The sequence below is a fragment of the Physeter macrocephalus genome, chromosome 2 (assembly GCF_002837175.3).
Source record: "Physeter macrocephalus isolate SW-GA chromosome 2, ASM283717v5, whole genome shotgun sequence".
Classification (NCBI taxonomy): domain Eukaryota; kingdom Metazoa; phylum Chordata; class Mammalia; order Artiodactyla; family Physeteridae; genus Physeter; species Physeter macrocephalus.
This window is the reverse complement of record NC_041215.1, coordinates 130,406,603-130,433,655: the sequence shown is the minus strand read 5'-3', so window position 1 is coordinate 130,433,655 and position 27,053 is coordinate 130,406,603. Positions and strand designations below refer to the sequence as shown.

Below are 27,053 nucleotides of genomic sequence, written 5' to 3'. Positions count from 1 at the left end.
ATAGTTTTCTTTTTTTTTTTTTTTTTTACGGTACGCGGACCTCTCACTGTTGTGGCCTCTCCCGTTGCGGAGCACAGGCTCCGGACGTGCAGGCTCAGCGGCCATGGCTCACGGGCCCAGCCACTCCAAGGAACGCGGGATCTTCCTGGACCGGGGCACGAACCCGTGTCCCCTGCATCGGCAGGCAGACTCCCAACCACTGTGCCACCAGGGAAGCCCTAGTTTTCCTTTTCTGTTTAACTTTGTCCAGTGCAATTTTTGCTTTGACAAATCCCAAGGATATTTTTTTGTAACTCAGATATGTTTTTACTTTATCATTTTCATAGATTTCATATATTTGGCAGAGATTCATGGAAAAACGTACTATACTCTCTTTTCCAAAAGTTCTCAATTTTTCGTTAGAGACTACAAATTTTAAGGCATATTGTTAAAACTCAGATAAGTTACATACTTTTTTTACTTTATTTATTAAGGAAATATTTCAAATTCAACTTCTTTAGGAGATATTTCTTCAAGAGCACAACACAAATCATCAAATGTGAGACAGCTCAGAATAAAATGAATTGTTGTGAATAGGCCTCTGCAATGGAAATGAAGTTTGATAGTTGGCTAACAGTTTCTCATGAGATCTATGAGTCATCCAAAGCTCTCAATTTGTTTGCATGGAAGGAAAACTGGTGTTAAAATAAAGATCATTAGTCATCCACCCTCACTGAAAAAAAAAAAAAAATTATTGTATTCCATTTCCCCTGGGATAGGAAATAGACTAATCAATGAATCAGAGATTCTTTTACTCCACAGTATGAAATTAGTGACATATCTTTTCCAAAAGACATTGTTTTTCTTTCCAAAAGACATTTGTTTTTCAAACATTTTACTAACAGTATCATGAATTTTTTATTAATGGTAGGATTACAACAGATTTCCTAAGTTATCTTGACACAGTTCATAACACAGTGAGAGGAAATGTTAGCTTTTTGTGTTCCTGGGAGTCTCTTATCTCAAATATTGTCATCTGAAGACAGAAAAGAGATTAACAGGATGTTTATCTTGAGATGTGTGTTCAGTTCTCTTCAACTCATCCTAATTTTCAAATCAATAGACTAATTGCAACAGTGTTTGTTCTTGAGATAATTTTAAACATTTTGCATTGAAATCAACATGGATAAGAATTCAAAATTCACATTAAATTTAAACATAGTACAGCAGGATTTTGTTGAATCTTGAGTTTAGGATGGGTATTCTTCAGCAAATTTCCCAAATTTACCCTGGGGAAAAGGTGCCAAGAAAGCATTTGAGCAGATACATGCTACCTGGGGCTGTTCTGTCTACCTGTTTAAGATTGAAGAAGGGTGGGTAAGCATTTTAATATGTTCTCTTAATATTGATTTGCCAATTTTAAAAAAATATACAACCAAACTTTAATATGAGATATTTAAAAACCTAGCTAAGTAGTGCAAAAGGCACAAAACATAATTGATTGTCAGTAAATGATGTCTTGTTTCTCAGAAGACATCAAGGAAATACTGATTGTTAACCAGAACTATCTTATGGATTTTAGTGAATTTTTAACTATCATTTAATTATATAAATGAAGATATATTCATTTGCCAAATGGGACTAAGCAGTAGATATTTACATAATTTCTTGATTAAGTGCTCTTCTTCACGAACAAAATAGATGTACTTGTCCATGTCCTTTGAAATGTAAAAAGAATTATGTGGTGAGAATATGAACTTGGGTTTCAGGACTAGCTGGGTTTGAGTCCATGCCTGACACTTGGGAGATGTAGACCTTGTGCAAGTCCCTCATTCCGCTGATCTTCAAAGTCTAAAGTTGGTAAAGCGGGAATAATATCTCCTTACAATATCTCATCATAGAAGACATGATCTAATCAGTGCAGTCAGCCTAGCACAGGGCTTGGCCCATAGTAGAATTTCATAAAAGTTAGCCTGATTTTTCTTATTTCTGGATAATTTACTCTATGGGAGAAGAATAAATATACTTTTGTATTTCACACTGTTACCGAACACAAATTCATGTGCCTGACACAGAGTGGGGCCAAACAAACCAAAACATTGGAGTTGGAGCAGGGAAAGGTTTATTGCATGGCCATGCCAGGAGATGGGTGGCTTGTGCCCCAAACGCCTGAATTCCCAAAGGTTTTCGGCAAAGCATTTTTAAAAGCAAGATGAGAGAGGGTCATGGTGGTTTGTTGCAAACTTCTTGGTGCAAGTGTCCTTTGTTTTTGCATCTTTCCAGGTAGTTGAGGTCACAATGTTCCTGTAATCCTCCAACAGGACAAATGTTATTCTCTTTTCTTCAATGTTTTACCTCTATATGAATGGAAAAGCATTATATCCTTAAAGGTTAGAGCCTTGAGAATGGGTTATCCTGTATATTTCAAGCTATAGGCAACATTCTTAACTTGTAGCAAAAGCAATACAGTAAGTCCCCTACATACAAATCTTCAAGTTACGAACTTTCAAAGATGGTAACATGAGTTCGCATGTCCAATCCAATAAGTTAGTTCATGTGTCTGGCATATATTGTCATGTGTGTGCATCCTCTACAAGTGGTTGTGCTTTTGTGTACTTTACTATATAGCTCTGTATAGAGGACAGTAGTACAGTGTCTTTATTTCAAACCCAGGAAGTCCAGAAGCAAGCATAAAAGCACCAGTGATGGAGCTGGTACTGCTAAGAAGTGCCAAGCGGTAACGATGGAAACGAAAGTGACAATAATTGAAAAAGTGGAGCGAGGCGAAAAGATGGTAGATGTCACTCATTCTTATAACATGAATCGTTCAACCATCGGCACGATTCTTAAGAAGATCACAAGATGTTGGAACGTGTGAAGTCTGCTGTGCCGATGATGTTGACAATAGTATTGAAGAAGCGTAGAAAAGTGGTGGAGGAAATGGAGAAACTTCTCAGTGTGTGGATGCAGGATCAGCAGCAGTGTCAAGTCCCACTCAGCTTGATGCTGATTCAAGAGAAAGCTTAAAGCCTTTATGAAGACTTGAAGAAACACTGCAAAGAATCCGAGGGCACATCTTTTAATGCCAGCCATGGCTGGTTTCATCCGTTCAAGGCTAGAGCCAACCTTCACAACGTAAAAGTTAGTGGCGAGGCAGCGAGTACAGATATGGTAGCTGCCCGGGAACTTCCTGAAATGCTTTGAGAAATTATTGATACAGGTATGTATTTATCTAAGCAGATTTTTCATATGGATGAGACAGGACTGTACTGGAAGAGGATGCCAGACTGAAGTTACATCAGTAAGGAGGAAGAGTTGATGCCAGGCCATAAGGCAGCAAAGGATAGTCTAACTCTGTTGTTTGGTGGCAGTGCTTTCAGTGAAATGAAGCTGAAGTCTCTCTTAGTTTATTAACCTCATCCAGAGAACCCAAGAGCCCTTAAAAACATAGGCAAGGGCTCTCTTCCTGTTGTATGGAAGAGTAACCCCAAAGCTCGGGTTATGCAGGCCATTTTCCGGGACTGGTTTTTCCACCACTTTATCCCGGAGGTAGGGAAATGTTGCTTGGAGAAGGAGGTCCCATTCAACATTCTTTTGCTGCTTGACAATGCTCTGGGCCCATTCATGGACAACTATTTTCATCCCAACGTCAAAGTAGTGCATCTGCCACCAAATACTACATAGCTCATCCAACCTAGGGACCAGGGAGTTACAGCGACTTTCAAGAAATATTATTCATGTCACACTTTTCGTCAGGCAGTAAAGGTGAGTGATGAACCAGGAACAACCTTGCGACAATTTTGGAAGGACTATAACATCTACAAGGCCATAAAAAACATTGACTTTGCTTGGTGTGAGGTTATGGCCATTACCATGAATGGTGTTTGGAAGAACCTTTGCCTGCAGTTTGTTCACGATTTTTGTGGATTTGAGAAGGTGGATGAGGAGTCCAAAGAGGTCTTCAGCAACTTAGTGACCCTCAGCAAGAAGCTGGAGCTAGATCTGCAAGAGGACGATTTCATTGAACTCCTTGCTGTGCAACACGAGGAGCTTACGAATGAAGACCTGATGGAATTGGAGGCCCAGAGAAAGGACGAAGAGAGACAAGAGGAAGAAGTAACTGAAGAACTGAAGAGATTCACGATGCAGGAAATCGCAAGGAGTTTTTCTTTATTTGAGGAGGCACTGTTAGTTTTTGAGGCACAGGACCCGAATATAGAACCGTACGTGAAGGTTGCAGCAGCCGTTCAGAATGTAATCCAGTGCAACCGTGTCATCTCTGATGAGAAAAAAAGAGATGCTACCCAGACATCATTGGATCGTTTTCTCAAGAGGGTAGATAGAATTGAATCCAGCAAGGGACCAGCACCTGTGCCTTCAACGTCAGGCATGAGTGAAATTGCAGCTGGCCCTCTGTCTCCTATTGCTGATGACCCTTCAGCTCTACCATCTCCTACCTCCTCTCCTCCTCCAGTCAGTAACTCTTCTTTCTCGCCTGTTCACTCGATGCCAGCCCCTGTAGGCCAGCTGTTGTACTGTACTACTGTACTTTTCAAGGTACTGTACTGTAAGCTTAAAAATGTTTTCTTTACTTTTTGTGTTTGTTTTTTATGTATTATTTGTATGAAAAATTATAAACCTATTACAGTACAGTACTGTATAGCCAATTGTTTTATTTGGGTACCTAGCCTTTCTTGGACTTAATGAACACACTCTCAGAATGGAACTCATTCCTACGTAGGGGACTTACTGTATTTGATTTCCACAGAAAACTTTATCAAAGGCAAAGAATTAGCTCTCCAGATAAAGAATGGAGAAGTCACTAGAGCCCACCCAGTCCAGAAGGAGAGCCAGCATGTGGAAAAGCATGGGAGTGAGGAGAGGATTCCAGGGAAGCTGGGCTGATTCTGCACATGCAGACTATGCAGTGTCTGACATCCTAAACCTGCAGAATTGAAGTTTAATTTTTGTAGTAACAGGGAAGTAACACCAGTTCTTAAGCAAGGAAAAAAAATAAAAATAAGCTAATATAAAGTATGAAGTGCATTGATCTGTGAAAATAGTACACTGATGAAAATAAGAGCAATCTAATTTCTATACTGATACCTGAGTTAGAGAAAGGAATAGAGGAAATCAAACAGCTAGGCAAAAATTTCAAGTCACTAATCTTTAAAAAATTTATTATTATTTTTTGGCTGCGTTGGGGCTTTGCCGCTGCGTGTGGGCCTGCCCCAGCTGCGGCGAATGGGAGCTACTCTTTGTCGCGGCGCGCGGGCTTCTCATTCAAGTGGCTTCTCTTGTTGCGGAACACGGGCTCTAGGCACACGGGCTTCGGTAGTTGTGGCACACGGGCTTCAGTAGTTGTGGCACACGGACTTCAGTAGTTGTGGCACACGGGCTTCAGTAGTTATGGCACGCGGGCTCAGTAGTTGTGGTGCGTGGGCTTAGTTGCTCCGCGGCATGCAGGATCTTCCCGGACCAGGGCTTGAACCCGTGTCCCCTGCCTTGGCAGGTGGATTCTTAACCACTACACCACCAGGGAAGTCCACAAGTCACTAATTTTTAAGAGCTTTATTGATATATAATTCACATACTTTGTCAATACATTTGTAAACAGGATGTCCTCAGGTCATGGGAGCAAAGGGGATGGTAGTTACCTTCCTGCCCACATCTCATGGGCTCTGGTCCTCTCAATGAACTGTGGGAACCCCCCTCCATGGGCCCAGTATCCACATCACATGTGTTAGTTTCTGGGGCTCCTGGTGCTGGGGTGACCCACACCTACACTTGCTGCCACCCACGTGCCCTGGGGCAGGTCACTGATGCCACCTCTCAAACCCTGCTGTCCATGGGAGCTGTGGGTCAGCGACCAAAGTTGAGAGGCTGGGGGCTGTGGTCCAGGGCACGACATCTCTCCTGCTGCCCAGTCCACACCTTTGTATGTTCGCAGAAGTCCCCGACCCCTCGTTGGGACACCTTCGCCTTTTCTGAGCTTTGGGCCATTGTTCTCGTACCTTCCACCCGGTTTTGCTGGGGCTTGAAGCCCTGTCCTGGGGAAGACAAAGCAGCCATGGTTTTCACAGTCTGTCCGTCTCCACTGCCTCCCCTGGTGTCTCCTCCCCAGACTCCTGGCAGGGACCCACCCCCTAGGCTCCCTGGTTTATTTCCTTCCTCCTACGCTTGCTGGGTCACCTAGCTGCAGGGGCCCTGGGCTGGTGTCCTGGCCTCTCCTCGTTGGGGCAGCCTCCTGGGTCCCTGGTCCAGGAGTCGTGGGGACGTCCTGCAGTGCTGCCACAGGCACTCCCTGCTTGCGGCTTCAGAGTGTCCTTCCTGTGTTCCTGGGATCTGGGCCCCCTGGGAGACATCTAGTTGCTCCTGTGTTCTCTGGTTTGTCTCTTTGGGATCCACTCATCCTCCCCGACTCAATTAAGCCCAACCCTCCCCTTGTCTAGTCCCTTCTTTAAATTCGGAGACATTCTATTTATAGAATTTATATTGAGATAAGCTTTCACTCCTCTCTGATCATCTTATTGGGTGATTAATTACTGTTTATTACCTCCTTCTTACTCCACCATCCTTAAAACCTGAGTAGCTTATCACCTGTAGGATTTCAGTGGACTTTGTTTTTTTTTCTCTTCTCTGTCCCAGGGAAAGGGACAAGCAATACCGAGTTAGGAGCCACTGAGATTCAGTGTGGCCCAAGGGACAGAAGTTCCCCACTGAAGTACATGGGTTCATGGGTGGTCCAGATGTATAATTATGAAGTGGTGTCCCCGATCACTTGCCTGCAGACTCTAATGATTTTTTTCCCTCTGTTCAGTGATCCAAGACAAATATTTTCCCCAGGAAAGTGATAGAGAAGAGACACCAAAAATGCCCAGCTGTGAACAAGGTAATTATGACGGGATACAACCTTTGTTTTGGGGTTACTAGAGGAAAAGGAGACAAAGGAACTGAGCTCTGGAAGGGAGACTGTGATGCTGGAGCTGGAAAACCAGAGGATCATGGGCCAGGTTGATGAGTGTTACTTTGTATCAATTCTAAAATGACCTGACTCCGTGTAGAATCCAAGACGTTAGCAAAAAGTGGCAAAGAGAGGTTTTCTGCCCAATAACCTGGAAAGGAGAATAAAAATCTAAGTGTAATTACGAGCTTCCATAGGAGACCTTCAGTGTAAAAGTGTGACGGGCTGAGGACCAGCCCGTCAGCATCAGGTCAGCATCAAAGAGGAGACCCTTGATGATGGCAGAAGAAGGGACCAATTTAAATATGGGGGATGTTGTTCCGAAGCAGGAATATTCGAGGGGAAAGGCAGTCATATAGAGACAGAGACGAGGAAGTGGTAGAGACGTGGAGGAGAGGATGTGGGTATTTGAGAGAGAGGAAGAAGGAAGGCAAATGAAAGACAGAGGAGAAAGGAGTAAAGGACGCAATGAAAGCAGCCACATTGTTAGCAGCTCCCTTGAATGAACATTTATTCTGGCAGTTGAGGGTTTAGTGCTTGGGCTGCCATTGGAGGTTAGTATTACTTATGTGCCCATTTTCCAGATAAGAAAACTGAACTCTAGAGAGGTCATGTAGGTAGTTGGCCTGGCATCACATGGACCCAACAATCTGAATCCAGAGCCTGCATTCTTTTTTTTTTAATTAAAAAAAAATTTTTTTTAATGAAGGTAAAATTCACATAACATAAAGTTAACCATTTTAAGTGTACAATTCAGTCATATTTAGTACATCGACAATGTCGTGCAACCATCCCCTCTATCTAGTTCCAAAACATTTGATCACCTCAAAAGGAAACCTTATACCCATTAAGCTGTCACTTCCTGTTCCCCTCCTCCCAGTGTCAGGATACACCGATATAACTATTTTTAGTGTATCTTTTCGTTTCTGTGGGTTGAGTGGGGAAAAACCACAGAGACAGGGAGAATGGGATTGGACCCTGATGTATAGGTGGGGGACATGTAGAGGAAGAGAGGTGGGAAGAGAAAATAGAGATTCAAGGACAGAGCTGAGCTGGAGAGCATCACTGGAGGGAAGGGAGAGACAGAAACATGTAGCCACAGGAGAGGCCAGGGAGACAGAAGCCAATGGAGACCAAGATGCAGAAGTATCTTCGTAGTGTAGAAACAGAAGCAGCAATACCTGGAGATTGGATCCTGGTGGAAAACTGAGAAGCAGAGAGAAAGAGAACGAGGTCTAACAAGATGGCAAGAGGCAGAGCAGGGCTTGGTTGGATTTCAGTAGGGTCCTTGGAGCAGGGATGTTCCTTCACAAGGAAATTTCCCACCTCAGAGCTCAGTAGGACCACACCTTAGTCTATTTCATGGCCACTGGCTCTGGTCTCTCCTTTCTTTTTCTCTCTTCAGTGCCCGGTGAATCCAAAGCTCTTGGAATAACAAAGGAGAGAAAGTCAGAAGAATTTTACAGCCTATTGCTGAACGGTAGACAAGATAACTATGACTGAATCCAACATTTTAAATCACCAGTTATCTGATTAGGTTACTATGTGGAGGGAGAAGAGGGCACACACAAGAGCCCAGCTTCTGGCTACTTTCTAAAGTATGAGGGAGGCAAGCAGGGTGAGACATGTGAGAGTCTCTGGTACAGACTTTAAAGAGACATTCACTTGCATGAACCTGACAGTAAGTGTGTCTTTAAATTTGGTGCCTTAGGCCTCTTGTTTGCCTCACTCTAGCTCTGCCCGGGAGGCAAGAGGAAGAGGAGGGCTGAAGTCAGTGGAGGAGGATGCCCTGGTGGAGAACGTAAGAAGAATGAACATAGAGAAATGAGTATAGATTGGGCCATCAAATAATAAGTTATAAGAGCAGGCCTGGTTTTACCTAAATGGACGAGATCCAGACTTTTCCAGGTTGTTGGAGGATTGACAGGGAGATAATTTTTATCCTACTTGCCAAAAGTTGTCACAGAAACATGCAAATAATGTGTGTGACTGTCAGACTGGCAAGTGAGAGAGATCACTGTAGAAGAGCTTTAGAAGGGAAGAGGCCGGGGAAGGGGCTCTGGAGGTATGGTCAAAGCCACAAGAAGAGGCCTTTAGTGATGGAGGGACACAGCCTTTGAGACAAGGGCAGTACATAGGAAGATGGGAATTGAAAGAGAAGAGGCAGGCAGAGGGTCAAGGTAAGCCCTAGAGAAACAGAGACAGAAGGGGAGGAAGTGAGAGACATAGCAGAGAGGAGATAAATAAACTGGCAACTCAAACAAGGGACATTGATAAAAAACTATATGGAGAAAGAAACATAGGAGGCAAAGTAAATATCAAGAAAAGAGAAACTGGGGGAGAGGTTCAATGAAACCATGAAGACAGAAGTGCTAAGTGAGAATGAATGAAAATTGGTAGAGGTCAGCGTGACAGAGAGAGGAGGCACATTGAGATATTTAGGATTTGAAAAGAGAGTCACTGGAAAGAAGGTTCTGATATAAGGAGTTGTCCCCATCTTCAGGGTAAAGTGAACCCATTTTTCAAAGTGACATCTGTAACCTGTTCAGATTAAAATAAGCCTCTGTTCAGACTGTCTCACCCATCTATGGCTCCATCAACACTGTAGCTGACTGATCCCTAATACTTATGACCAGACCAGATCTGTCTTCTCAGCATATTCATCTAAGAGCCTAAAAGACACCTCATTTGGATGTGTTTCAGGAACCTCAAATTTAGTGCTTCCAAAACTGAGTTCATCATTGTCTTCCATGAAACTAGATCCTCCTCTTTCTACCTTGCCAGATTTCCCTCTTTAGTAATAGTGTCATTACTGTCCCGTTTTCTCAAGAAAGAAACTCTGGAGTTCTCGTGAGTCTTCCTCTCCCTCAACCCCATCCCCCATCAGTCACCTGGCCCTGCTGACTTGACCTTGGCAGTATTTCCAGGCTGACCATTATCCTGTCGCTAATGCCATGATGCTAATCAGATTTCTGACAACTCTCCCTTGAACTTCAGCTGATGGATGTGGCAAAAGTGCAGACATACCACTCTGCTTTCCTATCTAAACCCAGTGACATTCACAACACCTGGAATTGTGGATTGACTCAATCTCCTTCGTGAGGCTTCCAAGGCCACGGGCCACAAAAACACTCCTATTTCTCCAGCCTCTATTCTCTCATTCCAAGTCTAGTCATGATGACTTTTTTTACTTGCTTGGATTGCCTTTGCTTATTTGGGTCTATTTTCTTGACCTTTTCCTTTTTCTCCCGCTCCCTAATCTGGCCACCTCCTGTTTATGTGATTCTTCCTCCAGAAAGCCATTTCTGTTTCTTGGATGGGACTAATTTCTCCGGCTATATGTTCCCCAGAACACTTCATACTGGCTGTAAGACAACACTCAGGCTTCATCGTGATAATGTGCTCTCTTGGTAGACTGTGTGATTTCAAGACAGGGACTATATCTGTCTTGCTCTTGCTGTGTCCTCTGAACCAAGCACATTGCCTGGCACATAATAAGAGCTCAATTAATATTTGTCAAGGAATGAAGGGGCTTATATTTCTGAACCCTAAAAGTTAGACACATGTTTTGGCAAACATTACGTTACTGATGTATTTATATGGACAGTTTTCAAAAATATTCTGAGAATTATATTTATGTATGTATGTTATAAGTTACCTCTGTGGCAAAGAACATAAGAATAAACACAAAATTCAGCCAAGATCATTATTAGTTAGTGAATAAGAATAGCAGGTAAAGGGAAAAGAGAAAAACGAAGAGGTAGAATTCAAGGTAAAAAGAAAAACACTTGAGAAATGAAGACAGAAAGACACAAAGCGATAAACATAGAGCGAGGCGGTAGGCAAGAGGGTGAGATTCAGCACCAAGAGTGATCCTCTCAAGTGAAGTGGGGAGAGGGGGAAAAATGAAGATTCTTCACGAATCATTATTTTTGTAGGGGCAGAGCTATCCAGATGCAAAAATCGAGTACAATCTTACGTTGTGGGTCTGATGGATATGCAGAAGACAGTTTCACCTTGTCACCCAAAAATTAACTGGCAAGCAAGGAGAGCTTGTGACCAAACACCTGAAATAATCTGTAAGGCTGGCTGAGGAATCTATGATGTGGTGACATTATGTGTGTCACTGTGGAGGTGACAGGAAGTGGCCAGCGAGCATGGGATGCATGCAGGAGAGGGAGACCCTGGTGCTCAGTGTGGGGAGCTTCTACCCACACAACAGAGGAAAGTTGGGGGAAATGCAAAAGTACCATGAGACCTAGGAGGGGAGAAATACTTAAGTGATATGCAGAGCAAGATAGCAAGAGAGGGTAGGGAGACAGAAGACACATGAAGTCAGAGGAGGCAGAAACAGAGAGAGAGACAAACATGCAGAGATTGAGAGAAGAACAAAGAGATATGAGCCAAAAGAAAGAGAAGCAGAGTCAGAGAAATGGGAAGAGATGTCTGGAAGGGGAAGAAGAAGAGTGTGAGCAGTGAGAAGTCGGAGAGCACAAAGCTGCCCACTGTGGCAGCTGTGGCCGTCTGTGGCCATCTGTCCTCACTCAGCGTCCAGTGATGTTACCGAACTCAGGTCCAGCTGCTCGCTGCTCAAAAGCCAGTACTCGAGAGAAAAGTGTTGGTAGGAAAGGAAAGGTTGCTTTATCCTGGAGGCCAGCAACTGGGGGAGAAGGCGGACTCATGTCCAAAAGTTACAGTGAGAGTCCGTCCCAGTGTCCCCTTGTTATGGGGCTTCCCACTGGCTCCTTGACCCCACACTGAGACTCCTAAGGGGTTTTGTTCTTTTGTGCAGTGATCAACAGTGAATCCAATGATGAGGATGAGCCCCCCAAAGCCTTGAGCTCAGCACCAAGTCATGGGCCAGGTGAGGAGGTTGAGGATGGCCGGCTTTGAGCTGCAGGACCTCAGGCATCTGAATTCAGAGCTCCTGTTTCCTGATGCATTTACTTTGAGTGCAATTCACAGCCAATGGTCCAGCTAATCCTGGGAACCCATTCTCGGCGTTTACCCCATGTGGCACTTTGGGAAATGTGGTAGGCAGGGCCCTATTCATTGAATATGTGTGTTCATGCATTGATGTTAGAGCAGAAACAAGCTAGCATATTTGTTATTTTTCTTTCCTTTCACATGATCATGCCTATTGTGGTAGTATAATAAAAAACTTGTATTTGGCCCTCTCTCTAGTTCCTGGAACAGAGCTCCCCAAACCCTTAAATTTTCCTGAGTGTTGGAGTGTCTTTTAAAAACCAACCATGTGATCAGAAGATTAGAACTTTTAGCTCCACTCCTTGACCTCTGGGGAAAAAACAAAGGAGGGAGATTGAGTTCATTCACCAATGGTCGATTATTTAATCAATCATGGCTACATAAAGAAATCTCAATAAGAACCCCTAAACAGGGTTCGGGGAGCCTCTGAGTTAGGGAATATATGGATGTGCTGGGAGGCTGGTGTGCTGGAGAGGGCATGGAAGGTCTACCCCTCCCCCCACACCTTACTCTGTACATCTGTTCCATTTGGATGTTTCTGAGTTGTATTCTTTATAATAAAACTGTAATCATAAGTAGAGCACTTTCCTGAGTTCTGCGGGTCATTCTAGCAAATTATTGAACCTAAGGGGGCTCGTTGGAACCCCCAAATTTGTAGTTTACCAGGCAGAAACATGGGTAGCCTGGGGACCCATTTGTGGTTGACATCTGAAGTGGGGGCCGGTATTGTGGGGCTGAGCTGGAGAGCTGATTGGTGAATTGATTGGTGTTGGAATGTTGTATTTAGTGTTGGTAAAGACACCACAGAGGTGGTGTCAGAAAAAAAAACAAACACCCCACATATCCATTCATACTGATGTCCTCAACTGATGATTGATTTCTGCCTCAACCCACCGTTATCATCAGTAGATCACAAAAAAGGTAAGTAATTTTTGACTGGTTTGCATATATATATATATATATATATGAATAACTTAGAAAGACCTAGAAACCCAAATAATAGACTTTTGGACAGATATTCTTCAGCATACCATTGGCTTGTCTACAAAATTTTTCAAAAATAATTTTGGAAATAATACCTTGTATCTTTAAAGTATCACTAAGGAGTAGGCAGAATAACTGTCATTATCCTTGTTTTATAGATGAGGAAACTTAAGCACATAACTATTTAAGAATCTTTCACAAAGTCATTTGGAGAATTAAAGGCAGAGCCAGAATGTGTATCCTAGGTGTCAGATCTCAATTCAGCAAACATCTGTTTCCTTTAGAAGGAAGAAAGGGAAAATAATAATCAAACACATCTGCAAGAGTTAGTTGTTACAGGGTTTATAACTTTTATTAAGCAGTTACAGTTTCTCTTCTATGGATTTTATGAACAAAATTAATTTGGAAATACACATTAGGTATCATAGCAAATAAGATAACTCAATGTCAAAATGTACATTTTTTTCTACAAAATACTCATTTGAATTTTTTGCTTTATTTTTCATAAGCAAAAAACTAAATTTGTATTTTACAGAGTTCCCATCATCTGTTTTGGACAAAAGTATAATGGCTTAAACACTAGAATCTATTTGTTACTCATGGAAACAATCAAAACTGATTCTGGGTTGGCAAGGGAGGTTGAGTGGGCAAGTAGGGAGGAAGGGGAGAGGGCTCTGATCCACACTCTCATTCAGGGATCCATCTTCCAATGTTGCCCTGGGCAAGAAACAGAGGCAGAGAATTGTGAAGGGATTAGTGAGAACGATAAGAAGCAGAAAAGTGATGTGTGAGAAAAGAGAGAGCAAGACGTAGCAAAACTGCCCATCTTGGGTGAATTTTCTCAGCTTCTGGTGATTGTGAGTAAAGCAACATTAACCTAGGGGGCCAGTTGAATTTGAAGAGCAGATGGGAGTGCAGGGAGTTCCATGATTTTCCCTGGTCTTCCATAGTTTTCTTATTAAGGAATTTCCTTCTATGTTGGCTTCTTGGCCACACACTGAGACTTCCAAGGGGTCTGATTGCTTTGTACAGAGAGTAGCAATGACTGGAAAGGAGGGCTGCAGAGAAAACCAGGAGCCTCTAGGTCACCGCCTAGAATTAGCAACAGGAAGAGCAAGAGCTGACTTAACAGCCTTAAGGAACAGAGAAATATACAGTTGGTAAAAAGCAATGTCCAACTAAGATTGCTAAATTAGGTACATAACTGGTTAACTTTCTACAGAGGAATAAAAGAGCCATCTATTGGGTTAATTTCTCTACCAGTCTATGAAGTCTTAGCAAAGTTTCAATTTCTACAGTTTACTGCTAACTTTATCAGGCTATTAACTTTTTGAGCCTTTATAAATTGCAAATTATTGATCAAATATATTGTAATATTCTCCAAGAGTGGCAGATTAAGGTCAATCAGGCTATTAAGAAAAATTATCCACACTTGGCAATGAGGCAAAAAGATGACTACACATCCTGATTTGTTATTTACTATTAATTAGGGCCTGACTTTGTGAAGTTACATGTTAACTTTGTGTCCAGTAGAGATGCAAATCTTTGGTAGAAAAGATAACTCCAAAGATTATGGTTTTATTGCTTTGCAGACATCAACCACTTTGGGCTCTAATTTAGGGAAATTGTTTCAGTCGGCATGCCTTTCCTGGCTAACTTTATAAACCTCTGTTCCTTGAATTGTGTTGATGGGTCACACACAGTGCAATTAATAAGGAAATTCATGCATTTATTCTGGGAACATTAGTGACAACTATTTGCAAACAAATGCAGCAAAAGAGAACCGGGGAGCTTGTAATTTGCCCCCCAAAAATTGGATCTAGCAAGGCAGGCAAGTCTTGGGTTTGAGGATTCCAGGAGTCTGAATTCAGAGCTACTTTTTCCTGAGGTTTTTTTTACCCTGAGCCCCAAATTCATGAAAACTAATCAGTGATACTAAAATCCCATTCTCTGCGTTTCCTTTGCTACATGTGCAAAGAGACAAGAAATCTTTATACATTCATATTTAACAGTATGAGCACTATTGACTGAACAGATGTGCTCATATTTTGATTTTGTAGAAACAGGCTCATAAATGAGATCTCTCTTATTACCTATTGTCACGCCTATGCATTCAACACTGAAGCCTTGAATTTATACAGTAATTTTCACCCCATATATTCCACTTCTTTATCTTTTATGGAGCACAGCAGGCTAAGTATTCCTTTCTTGGGTAATAATATTGTTATTATTTGGTCAAAAATCTGGAAAATCTCAGCAGTTCTGTTATCTGATTACTTTCAAAAAGACAGGGTTCAAATCAACCACTGGCAGATTCAAGTTTTAGATTTTGATGGATGTCTTCCAGCAAGTTGTCCTTCTCCGGTCAGTTTAAGTTTACCAGGGACAAACAAGCCTGTATAGTCCAACAGTAAGATTTATTGGCTCATTGCAACATGGAGAGGAAACACACCTCAGAAGACCCATGGGAATGCTTTGCCAAACCAAGATATAGACAGAGTTTTTATAGGTTTTGGGAGGAGGTGGAGTTTAAATAAAATTTATAGGAAGCAGTGATTTGATAGGTTCAAAGCAAGCCAGAGCTATGTGTAAAGGGGTCAAGATCAGGTCTGGATTGTGAAATTGATGCAGGGTCCTGTTACTAGGAAACAACAAAGTTAAGAAAATGTGGAATGCTGTATTCAGAAATCCCATATTGGAAGCTCCACACCTAGATTGGAAATTAAGATTCCATCTCTTTATCAAAATAACTTAGACCCTCTAAGCTTTATTCTTGTTGATATCATTTCAAACAGCAAGTTTCTGATAGTGTGAGAATTTTGACAATGGAGTTTCTCAGTGAGTAGTAATAGTCATTCAAAGAACGGCTGTTATGACACTTTACAGCAGTAGCAAGTTCTTAGGAGAAATACTGTTTCCTATTAACTCTGCAGTTGCCTTTCTCTGTATCTGTTATTCCAGCCTCATGAATGGCAGGGCAGATTTTTGCTTTTTCAGACTGAGCTAATTTCTACTTTCTCAGTGTCATTGAGTATGTAGTGATTTATCAAAGGACTTTGCCAAACAAGTCTTATTTTAACTGTACAACAGTCATGAGATGCCCTGTTTTACACATGAGGAAACCAGAGCACATAAATGTTTAAGGTTCTCTCCGCTTCTCTGTTCATCATGCCAAATAGATAATGAAAGGAAGAGCTGGAATTACCATTCTTGGTTTCTAGAACTCAGTCCCATAGCTATTTTCTTTAGAAAGGGAGGGGGAGAGAGAAATGATAACCAATACACCTCAATTCAGACTGTGAATTGTGTGAAATGTCAAGATTTACCACTTTTCAATGTACAAATTACTGTTTTTTTCTCTCATTGTTTTTAGATCCCATGGTATTAGAAACACCTCCACTTGGGACATACATGTTAGCAAAAGAGATATGTGCAAATCCAGAATTCTTAGTATACAAATGAATCTTAAAAAAAAATCTACAAAACATTAAATCCACTTGTTTGCTAGATCATTCAGAAGTAATAACGCATATATGTGGAATCTAGAAAATTGGTACAGATGAACCTGTTTGTGGGGCAGAAATAGAGACACAGATGTAGAGAACAAATGTATGGACACCAAAGGGGGAAGGGAGGGGGTGGGGTGAATTGGGAGATTGGGATTGATATATATACACTACTAGGTGTAAAATAGATAACTAATGAGAACCTGCTGTATAGCACAGGGAACTCCACTTCGCTGTCCAGTAGAAACTAACACAACATTGTAAAACAACTACACCCCAATTAAAATAAATAAATAAATAAATAAAATGTAAAGAGTCCAGATTAATCTTTTTTTATTAGTTAAGGTAGGTTATCCATTATGTGGTATAGAACCTAAACATTTGTAATTGCTAAAAAGATAAGTTGTTTCTTGCTTGTAGGAACAATCTACAGTATTCCAGGTCATGAGTGGGTGAAGGGGTGTTGGAAAGAGGATAGGGTGGCTCTGCCCCATGTAGTCATTCAGAGACCCAGGATACTGGAGGATATGCCATCTTCAACACTTGTCTTCCAAAATTATGCTGGGTTAGAGACAGTAAGAGCCAGAAGAGATGTGTAGAGACAAGTAGGAGGAGTAAGAAGCAGAATGACGGTGAGGTGTAGGAAAGTGAGACAAAGCAGAACTGTGGGTAAAATTTTCTGTCTCTGGCGGTAGTGCTGCAGCAACATTAATCTTCGTAGGTGAGATGCAGCTGAGAGTCATACCAGGGTACCCCCAGGTGGGCATGGTGCTACTCCTGAGTTGTTGGAGCTTCCCAGTTCATCCCTAGTTTTCTTGTTACGTGACTTTCTATTGCGTTGGCTCCTTGGGCATTCAATTAAGCCTTCTAAGGGATTTCATTTCTCTGTTCAGATGTCAGTAGAGACGACTCGCTGGAAGTGAGTAATAGAGAAGAGCCCCAGGAAGCCTCTAGCTTAGCACTGAAAAGTGGTCCAGGTAAGGAAGATGCCAAATGTCCATCAATAGAAGCTTGAAATCAGACACGTGCACACACACACACACACACACACACACACACACACACACAAATACAATTTGTAATTATTTGAAGTGATGGATGTGTTAACTAACCTTATTGTGGTAATAATTTTGCAATACATACAGTAAATAAGAAAAATAATCTATTGTTATCGTCACGATGGTATTCTGAGTCTCTTTTTATCATTGTCAGCTTGAACCCTCTATTAAGTAGTCCATGAATGGGCTGATAGTCCCCTTTTCCAACTGCACAGGTCCTCTGGCAAAAGGCTTCAGGTCCCTTTGCGGGGGAGATTAGGGATTATTTGTTGTATACGCTTGTGGAATGCAGAGTCTTTCAATGAATGGGCTCCAAGTCTGTGAACCAGCTTAGATATAAAACCCAGGTAATCTCAATTTCCCTTTGTGGGAGTGGAAATAAGCTTTCTTCTTAGAACACTGTGGTTGTGTTTCTACAGATCCTCATGAATCAAGGTGTCCTAATTGCCACTCTGCCTTTGCTGCCCATTATTGTAATTACATCCACCTTGCCCCTGTTGGTTGTGTAACACTGTCATTTACCTTCTGGAATCCTATCAGTCCAGTTCATACTAGGAAGCTCCATCACATGGTACCATATCCTAGTGTCAACTTCAGTTTACAGAGGACAGGCAAAAGTGTGGTTCTCAAAAATGCCAGCACTCCCACACAATGCATTTCTTATTGCTTTAACAAAGGGAATGTCCTTTGGCTCATATAGGTAACAAAATCGTATAGCGTGTTTTCTGGTCTCACACAATATACTCACTTTAATATTGCTACTTCCCTGAACCTCCTGACCCCTTTTTCAGTACTATGTCAAAATGAGATGGACATCTCCATCTCATTTATTAAATGCCATTCTTTTCTCCTGGCTTCAAGGAGCCAACATAGTCATAGAAAGGACCATCTCCAGATTCCCTTGCCAGTACCTTATATCCTGATTCAGAAGAGAGGGCTTCCATGCCAATGAAGTTTCCATTATCTGATCTTATATTCTACCCTTCCTAGTCCTACATCCCCAAAACCCACTTCTATAGGCATTTCTCTGTTGTTTCCAATACATATTAGCCAGATGTTGCTAGGTTATGCTGTGGCAATAAACAACCCTCAAGTTCCAATACTGTAGCTTACGCAACAAAGTTTACTTCTTGCTTACTCAAAGCCCACAGTGTATCTGGGAGCCTTTCTGGGGTGGTAATGAATGCATGTAGCAGGCTGTGTCAGCCTTTAGGCTCTGTCATCTCCATAATCAGTGTAGAAGGAGAGAAGGTGCATGAAGAATTCTCAGGGCTCTTCTATTCATCAGCTTGCAAACGACACATGCCACTTCTGATTATAGCCCATTGGGCATATTAGTCTTTTGGCCCTGCGTAATGCAAGGAGCTGGAACATGTAGGAGGATATATGTGATATTTGGTTAACATTACTATCTCTGCCACAAATAAAGATGGTAGGCTGGAAAAGGGCCAATTTTAGATAACGATAATGATTGAATAATGAAGCCACACCGCTAAATCCCCCTGATCCAATAAAGCTAACAAAAAGGAGTTAAAAAGAAAAGAAGGTCAAATTTTAAATAGTAAGTCTAAATGGAAAATATAACAGTTATGAGGCAAAGGATTGAAAATAGAATGTGCTATAAAAGAGAGCTTCAAAGATAAAGTACTTTGTTTCGTCTGTGATGGAATTTATTCAGTTAGTTAGATAACTGTAGTCCTAGAAATTTTATTTTCTTGCAGAATCACTGAACTTTTTACCTGTTTAGGAGACCATTCCTCTTTCAGTGATAAGATCAGCGAAGGTAGACAGAGCTTTGCACACATTTATTTATGAATTGTCCCTAAATAATTTCATCAACTGTAATAAGAAACTTTTTTGACTAGGAGCCGTGAGATCGAAACTGCATTTATTACCTTAACCTCTTCTATTACATAGGTCATCATGATGTTTCAGGCCCCCAGGATTAGCCGAGGGTCAGAGTTCAACAATCCTTTCAGGACATGGGAATTTTCCTTTTTCCAGAGCATTGTTATACCTTGGAAAATAGATATAGATATCTTTGGAAAGGATGAGGAACCATATCAATATTGGTTTTTATGGCCTCCATTTGTCTCAGTTTCTACCAACTAGCTAAGTAGATAACTAGAATTGCTCCCTTTTGCTTGAATTAACATTCTGAATAAAGAATCCCTACTATATGTAGCCACAATGATACATTCATGTGTCTCAGACATGATTTTAAATGCTTCACATTCATAAATTAATTTAATCTTCAAAGTTATCTACTGCAACAAAATTTCATTGTTGAATGGTGAAAAAGTGTATTGGACACTCAACTTTGGAACCAGCTGGAGACAATAATTCCTGAGGTTGAGATACTTCCCCGAAGGTTGTAGTGTATGCTCTGAACTAAGTACCAGTATATGGTGCTCTTTCCTATAATTGGAACATATAGGGTCTGAAGACCTGTCAAGCAAGGCTGACTTATTTGGCTTGTAAAGAAATAATGCCCCCTTTTAAGATTTAGACAATTTATAACATAGACAGCAATAGAAAGAAGAGCGAAGGTCCCAGCTCTCCATGTCCTTTTTCCCATCAGGTAGCACCGACACCAAAGGGGATGTGAATGACATATGATGAAACATGAATGATGCTACACCTTCAAGTTACAGCTAAGCAATTTTACAACTTTTTGTGCCCTAAAAAGGAGGCAGACAGCCTCATACCTCATCAGAACTTGAAACATGAGGAGAGTGTGTCATGATAACCTCTGGGAGATAAGGTGGTGAGTAGGAAATGGCCTTGTAGCAGCTGCTCAGCAGCTTCCCAGGCTCTCATGTTCTGGGAGGATCATAGGGCATTCTCAAGACTTAGATCAGCTACAGGCAAGTGTTGCCTATGTGGCCTATGTGGAAACATGCAAGGTCACCAGGATGCCGTGGCAGAGTCATTCGCCAACAGAACCAAGAATTGTCAGAGGTGAGAAATGCTCCCATCAGCTGTACCAATTATGATTGTACGAACTGAAAGTTAGAAATGCTGTGCGTCTACTATGGGCTTCCTGATGCCACTGGGTATGAGGCCAAAAAGGATGCTATCCAGTATTCAGTAAGGTAATCAGTGATCAGAATGTATGTCACTATATCTTTCTATAATAGGCAATAATCAGTAGTAAAATACATTGGGAAAAAGGTCACTTTCAAAATAACAAAAAAGTATGAAATACCTGAGAGTAAAATAAGAAATGATTAAGTCCTGTGTGGGGAGGAGAAAAGAAGAGAAAACTTTACTTAAGAACCTAAGAAAAGATTCAAGGAAATGGAAGCACATAATATGATCCTTTATAGAAAGACCTGATATTTTCTTTTGCGAGTTTCACCCCAAATTATTCAGTAAGATAATCTGAAATTTAAAATTTTTATTTAGAAAGATAAATGAGCAGGAATGTCAGTGAAAAAAACTTTGGAGCTTCCCTGGTGGCGCAGTGGTTGAGAGTCCGCCTGCCGATACAGGGGACACGGGTTCGTGCCCGAGTCTCAGAAGATCCCACATGCCGCGGAGCGGCTGGGCCCGTGGGCCATGGCCGCTGAGCCTGCGCGTCCGGAGCCTGTGCTCCGCAGCGGGAGAGGCCACGACAGTGAGAGGCCCGCGTAACGCAAAAAAAAAAAAAAGTTTGAAAAAGAAGTGTGTTATTCACACAGCAACAGGCAGCTGGTCATTGGGGCCACAGGCACAATAGCATGTAGCAGTGTAGACTCTGAAGGGGGAACTAGAAACGGGCTACATTATAAGAGATCGGCTCAAACCGATTGCTGTTTGTACTTATTTCGTGGATGCCAAAAATGTTTTTGAAATCATTCTCAAATTCGGCCTCTAGTTGAAGTCCCAGATTGATGGATTTCTTGTTCTGAAAAAGCAAAGACAAAAACAATAATAGCTATAGATTGCTAATGAGCTTAGACTCTCAATGTTTTGGTTAATCAGAGTTTTATTTTAGACTATCCCAAATGTTAAGTGAGAATTAATCCAGTTGAGGATAGTTTATGTTTCCTGATAGCTGGATCATTTCTCTTTATCTGGAGGACAGAGGAGCAAAAATGGCACTATACTGCAGTCTAATTCTTCATCAGAAATTTATTGATTAATTTAAAAAATTCTAGTTATTTGATTTTGAACACAGCCCATATTCCTTGTGACACCATGCTAGTACAGAAATGTCTAAGGCAAATTCATGGTGCCTTCCTTTATCCTTCATTCCCCACCCCTTGAGGTGATCCTTGTTAACTTTTTGGTACAACACTAGGAAATTCTAACGTAAAGAAATCCAAGGTTTTGAAATTTGAGAAATGTGATTTGGTATCTTCCTTTAGAGATGAGAAACACGAGTAGCCTTTAAAATGTGCTTCTAGCGGATGAGAGAATTGGTCTCACTTCTCTACGAGCACCAAGGCCATGAGAGTTCTGCCTGTAAGAAACTTTCCATGCTCTGCATCCGGAGTGCAGTACTGGAGCTGCTGGAAATAGGCAGATGCCCAGGTGTGGGGAGATCCCTGTCCACTCCTTCCTGAGGGCCCGGATGCCGGAGGGCAGTTACACAGCAACAAACTGCACATGGACATGCTCTGTGTCTCAGCATCCAGTCTCCCTAGGATGGTCCCCAAGTCTGGACCAAGTAAGGATCTGAGCCTGGGCCAATGGCAGGGACTTCTGAGCCACACACAGTGCTGCCAGGTCCAGTAAAAAAATAAAAAGCACTTCCATTTCCGGTGGAAAGGACTAGGTCTGCAATCCACTGTCATCTATGGGCAAACTGAGTATCTAGAAGGAGTAAATTCTAAGGTCCTAGGGTAATGTTTCCAATGATACCTCTCGTCTGTTATTATTTTCCACACCATAGTCCACAGGGCTTGGAGAATACTGCCAGAATTTTTACCTGTGTGGGCTTGCCACATGATGAGGGAAATTGTAACATTTACCTGATACAAGAAGATGAAAGGCAAAATGACTTAATTGAAAGAAAAATAGAAGCAGGGAGAACTGTTTACCTTGTAAAGCGTCCTGTAGTTCTGGAAGATGAGACGCATGTCCTGCACAAACCCCTGTACTTGGTGATATATGTTCATTGTCAGATTTTTCTTGATTTTGTTTAACCACATGGGCTCCTCCGGGCCTTGAGATGTCTTTGTATTATGTTGACAAAAGTGCCAAAGGGCATTAGCATGGTTCCAAGTCTACCTTCTACAGATTCCCACAGTTATGGACTGAGTGCTTGTGTCCCCCAAATTCATATGCTAAAATCCTCACTCCCACTGTGATGGTCTTAGGAGGTGGGACAGTTGGAAGATAATTAGGTCATGAGGGTGGAGCCCTCATGAATAGGATTAGCACCCTTATAATAAAAGGACGCCACAGACCTCTCTCCCTCCCTTTCCACCATGTGAGGACGAAAAGAGAAGTTGGCTGACTGCAACCTGGAAGAAAGCCCTCATTAGGACCTGACTGTGTTGGCACCCTGATCTCAGATTTCCAGCCTCCAGAACCGTGAGAAATAAGTTCCTGTTGTTTAAGCCACCCACTCTATGGTAGTTTGTTACAACCGCCTAAGCTTCTAAGGGCTGACTGAGCTGACTAAGATATTTCTCAACAAGGCAAAGATAATGGCAATGTGTACCCATTGGATTCATATCACAAATTCAACAAATGCCAGGTTGGGGTTTTATTGCTGTTACTTACATAATATGGTTCTGAGGCAAAAAAGGAGCTTTTTGGAGAGCAATAGACCTTTAAGAGGAGGAACTCGCATTTCTGCAAAAGATAGAGGAGATTTTAAGTGAAGAGCAGCTTGGAAAGAATGAGCTCTTACATATGCTCAGATAAATGCACAACTCTCCAACCTGCAGACCCCTGAAACAAGCACGGAATGGGAATTTTCTGTGGCATACGAATTTCGGTGTCAGGTAATGTGATCAGAGCACAGCAAGCGACAGCAGTTTGCCTTGGGCACCATTCCTCCTGCCCCCCTGCAAGATGGTTCTTCTTCTCTTGTGTAAACGAAAGGAGGAGGCTTAGGTTTACATTTCAACTCACCAACTTCTCTTCAGGCAGCATCAGCTTCTTCAGGACCTCAGATTCCTGATGACACGGCTGGCTTTCCGGGCACCTTTCCTGAAGAACCTTTATCTTGCAGAAGATGCAGCTCCATGGGTTCCTGAGAGGTCGGATATAAGGTCAGCAAAGGCAGTTTCTCTGTGTATCAACCATTGTTTCTATAGCTGTTAAAGTCCTCTGTTCAGGAATGACTGGTAGTTTCCACCTGTACCCAACTTCTCTCTGACACCCCTCTGCACTAGAACCCCACTTGGGCTCAACTGCCAAAGACAGCCCTCCACCTATAACTGTAGAAGGCTAAGTGAGGTGCCACGGTGCGTAAGAGCTCTCATTCACTTCAAAACTTAGGTTCTCATCTGAGCCACTGTGAGTTTGGTAATGAATTCTGCCTGCCCGAAACGAGAATGGGAATTAGTACCTTAAGTACCGGAGTCTTGGGCCTCAGTGAGACATCAACTCAGTAAAAATCAGGAAACCAGCCCTTCTTCTCAACTTTGCTGAATAAGCACAGAGCATAAGCCATAAGCATCCTTTTTTTCTGGCATTGTCATCTCTGTGTCTAGAATCTGTGATGTAGAAACTTCTTGGAAAGGAAATCTACCAACAAAGTGCCAGATATCTTCCATTTGCCCCTAGATCTCCACTACCAGGTTCTCTGTGCTGGGGAGCTCTCAATAATCTGAGACCTGGATACAACGATCCATCCTAGAGATGTCATTTAACCTCTCTCCTTGGCCACCCCAGTGCTTGCTCAAGGGGCAAGCATTACAGTGTCCACAGTGCAGGGGTGGGGACTCTACATGAGCTCAAAAGAACGTGAGGCTTTCTGCCTCTGCAGATTGCCCAACTGCAGAGGTTTATGCTGAATCCCGCGGTGACACATTCTCGGGGACCTACATTGGAGCAGATGAATTACACTAGACTCCTCCCATTATGGAGGGGCAATGATCTATCCTCATAGGAACAGACGTAATCCTGGTAGAGATCATCCTCCTTGGCCACAGCAATTCTACCACTCCTAGAATGCCTGATCAATCTATGCGTTATCTCACACATCATCACCTCTGACCAAAGATACACTTGACAACAAAGGAAATGCAGCAGTGAACTCATACCCACAGAATTCAGGGATCTTACCATGTACCCTGTGATTCAGGGTCAGATGACCTGATAGACTGCCATGATCACCTTCTGAAGGCTCATCACAGTCCCAGCTTTGTCAGCATTGTGATGTTCCCATAGCAGGTGGTATATATTTTAAACCAGCAGCTAATGTATGGCATCATCACCCCATCAAAGTGCATGGGTCTGGGAACCACCTGAGGGAGGTGGGGGTTACTTCTCTATTATACCTAATCACCACTTGAAGAGTTTTCTTCTCATTCATCTACTGCTGCCAGCACTGTTAAACAGCTCTGTTCTTATTTCTGGATCCTGATACTTAAGGACTCTTCTTCTGAATCAAGACACATACAACCAGAGAAAACTGCAGGCTGAGTGTGCATGGTGGGAGGAGCTGTACCACAAGAAGGAAGGGCAGGAGGGGGGCCAGGTCTCACTAACCTGTCAGCACCTTTAGGTGGGATGTGGCATTTCTCATGAAAGAACCTTGAACAAGTATTACAGGAGAACAGCGCGGTCTTTCTATGGCATACCTCGCATTCATTTGAGTTTTCTGGCTAGAAGGGGAGATAATATAGACATCACTGGGATCAATGAGACCCTAGATAGTCGACGCTTTGGTACTCTAGAACACACAGCATTTGCTTGTACCAAGGTGATACTTGTAAACCTTTCTCCTCAAAATAGTAAGGAAAAATACTGAGTGGAGATTTCAGAAGAAGACATGCTGGTTTTCAGTGAAACTCAGGAGGAAGTGGCTGTGTGCTAGACCTTTAAAGTTTTCTTTATAAAGACAGAGATTCTGACACAGGAAGGCTTGTAACAACAATGAAATAGGATCAATTAAAGATAATCTGAGAAATTTATTATTCTGCAGGCAAAACCTAACTCAGGAATACAGTGTCTTATCTAGTTGTCTACCATGCATCGTCTAAATTGCCTCATTGAAGAGTGATTTACTGACAATTTAATATGACAGAATAAACATCTGAGATATCACTGCATCCCATTTTCTTGGCCATAAGTTCTCCATGAGTTGAAGGGCCTGGGGAGGAGTTTCTGGACTATGGATTTTGTGCCTAGAGGGCCCCTGAGCCTGTGACAGTGCCTCCGGTTGGAAAGGCCATGGGCACAGATAACCCAGTGGATGCCAGGGATGACAGAGCTCTTTGGCTCTGGGAGCCTAGGGGAAGCTGTCCTATGGCTTAGCTTGGCAAGTAAGGTGTGGAGGTGCCATCTCTCAATGGCTAGGGAGTGTGGTAACGGCAACCACTGGAGTTGAAGGCCAAGACTTTACCCTAATTTTCTGAGCCCCTGGAAACCTGGTGCTTTGTCCTGTATAAGGAGGATGGAGGGGGCCACAAAATTGATTGGTGCTGGATTTTTCATCAATCTCAATGTGTGGGACCTTTAGCCAGATTTTATGTCATTTAGTGAAGTTAAAAATTTGACAGTGTTTGCATCTAAGTACTGTGGAGTAACAAACACATGTTAAAACAACAGAATTTATAGACCAAAATAAGAATTGGTCAAGGAATGAGCCCATTCATGGGCAAGGGGAATTACAGTGTCTCCTTTTCTTTTCGGTGATAATCTATGTGGCAATGACATGTGAATCCCTATATACTACAATTTCTATGTATGAGGGTCGTGTGTCTGTGCTGGAGAGATGGCCAGAGGATGGGCACCTGGCCTCTCTCCTGGGCCACCTGAGTGGAAAGAGAACCATGTGGTGGGGAAACATTTCATCCAATGGGTAGCAGCTCTTCCTCTAGATGAAGCTATCCTTTCTAGACCATGGGCTGGAAGAAGGAATTCACATCCTTGTGTGACAATCTACGTACAAAACAATGTATAGACTTGGGGACTGGCCCACCCAGTGATGGGTAGCTGGGATTTTGGTGGGTGGTGAGGAAATGGGGAGGTGGCAGGGGGCGCCATTCCACCTCTTCCTTCTAGAAACACTCTTTATACCTTGTTCCATGACACTCCATTCTCTTAGATTTTTTTCTAACACTTTGCTTCTTTTTTTCAGCTTCCTCACTTGGAATGTTGGAATTCTGCAGGGCTCTGTCCCATGTTCCCTGCTCATTTTACTCTCCTAGATGACCACGACTACTCCCGCGACCACATCTACCACATTTGTCCCTAGGCTTTAAGATCTGTGTCTCTGGGGCTTCCCTGGTGGCGCAGTGGTTGAGAGTCCGCCTGCCGATGCAGGGGACACGGGTTCGTGCCCCGGTCCGGGAAGATCCCACATGCCGCGGAGCGGCTGGGCCCGTGAGCCACGGCCGCTGAGCCTGCGCGTCCGGAGCCTGTGCTCCGCAACGGGAGAGGCCACAACAGTGAGAGGCCCGCGTACAG

General features: G+C 42.5%; 2 protein-coding genes across 7 annotated transcripts in view; one reads left to right on the top strand and one right to left on the bottom strand.

Moving 5' to 3' along the window:
- Positions 1-12,413, top strand: part of LOC102974765 (nuclear body protein SP140-like protein) — a 35,253-nt gene extending 22,840 nt beyond the window's left edge. The window contains exons 4-5 of the mRNA XM_007127018.2: positions 6,800-6,871; positions 11,736-12,413. Of these exons, the coding sequence (XP_007127080.1) occupies positions 6,800-6,871; positions 11,736-11,836 (173 nt within the window). The 3' untranslated portion in view covers positions 11,837-12,413. The remainder of the gene's footprint in view (positions 1-6,799; positions 6,872-11,735) is intronic.
- Positions 12,414-20,876: 8,463 nt separating this feature from the next.
- SP100 (SP100 nuclear antigen) overlaps positions 20,877-27,053 on the bottom strand; it is a 92,833-nt gene continuing 86,656 nt past the window's right edge. For 3 of the 6 annotated variants that reach the window (XM_024124496.3, XM_024124497.3, XM_028482535.2), the window contains exons 16-20: positions 25,131-25,246; positions 23,547-23,667; positions 23,193-23,264; positions 22,505-22,639; positions 20,877-21,366 (exon numbers count right to left, since the gene is read on the bottom strand). In XM_024124496.3, coding sequence (XP_023980264.1) covers positions 21,229-21,366; positions 22,505-22,639; positions 23,193-23,264; positions 23,547-23,667; positions 25,131-25,246 — 582 coding nt within the window. In that variant the 3' untranslated portion in view covers positions 20,877-21,228. The remainder of the gene's footprint in view (positions 21,367-22,504; positions 22,640-23,192; positions 23,265-23,546; positions 23,668-25,130; positions 25,247-27,053) is intronic. The other 3 variants (XM_028482540.2, XM_028482545.2, XM_028482552.2) reach the window with 3 other exon arrangements.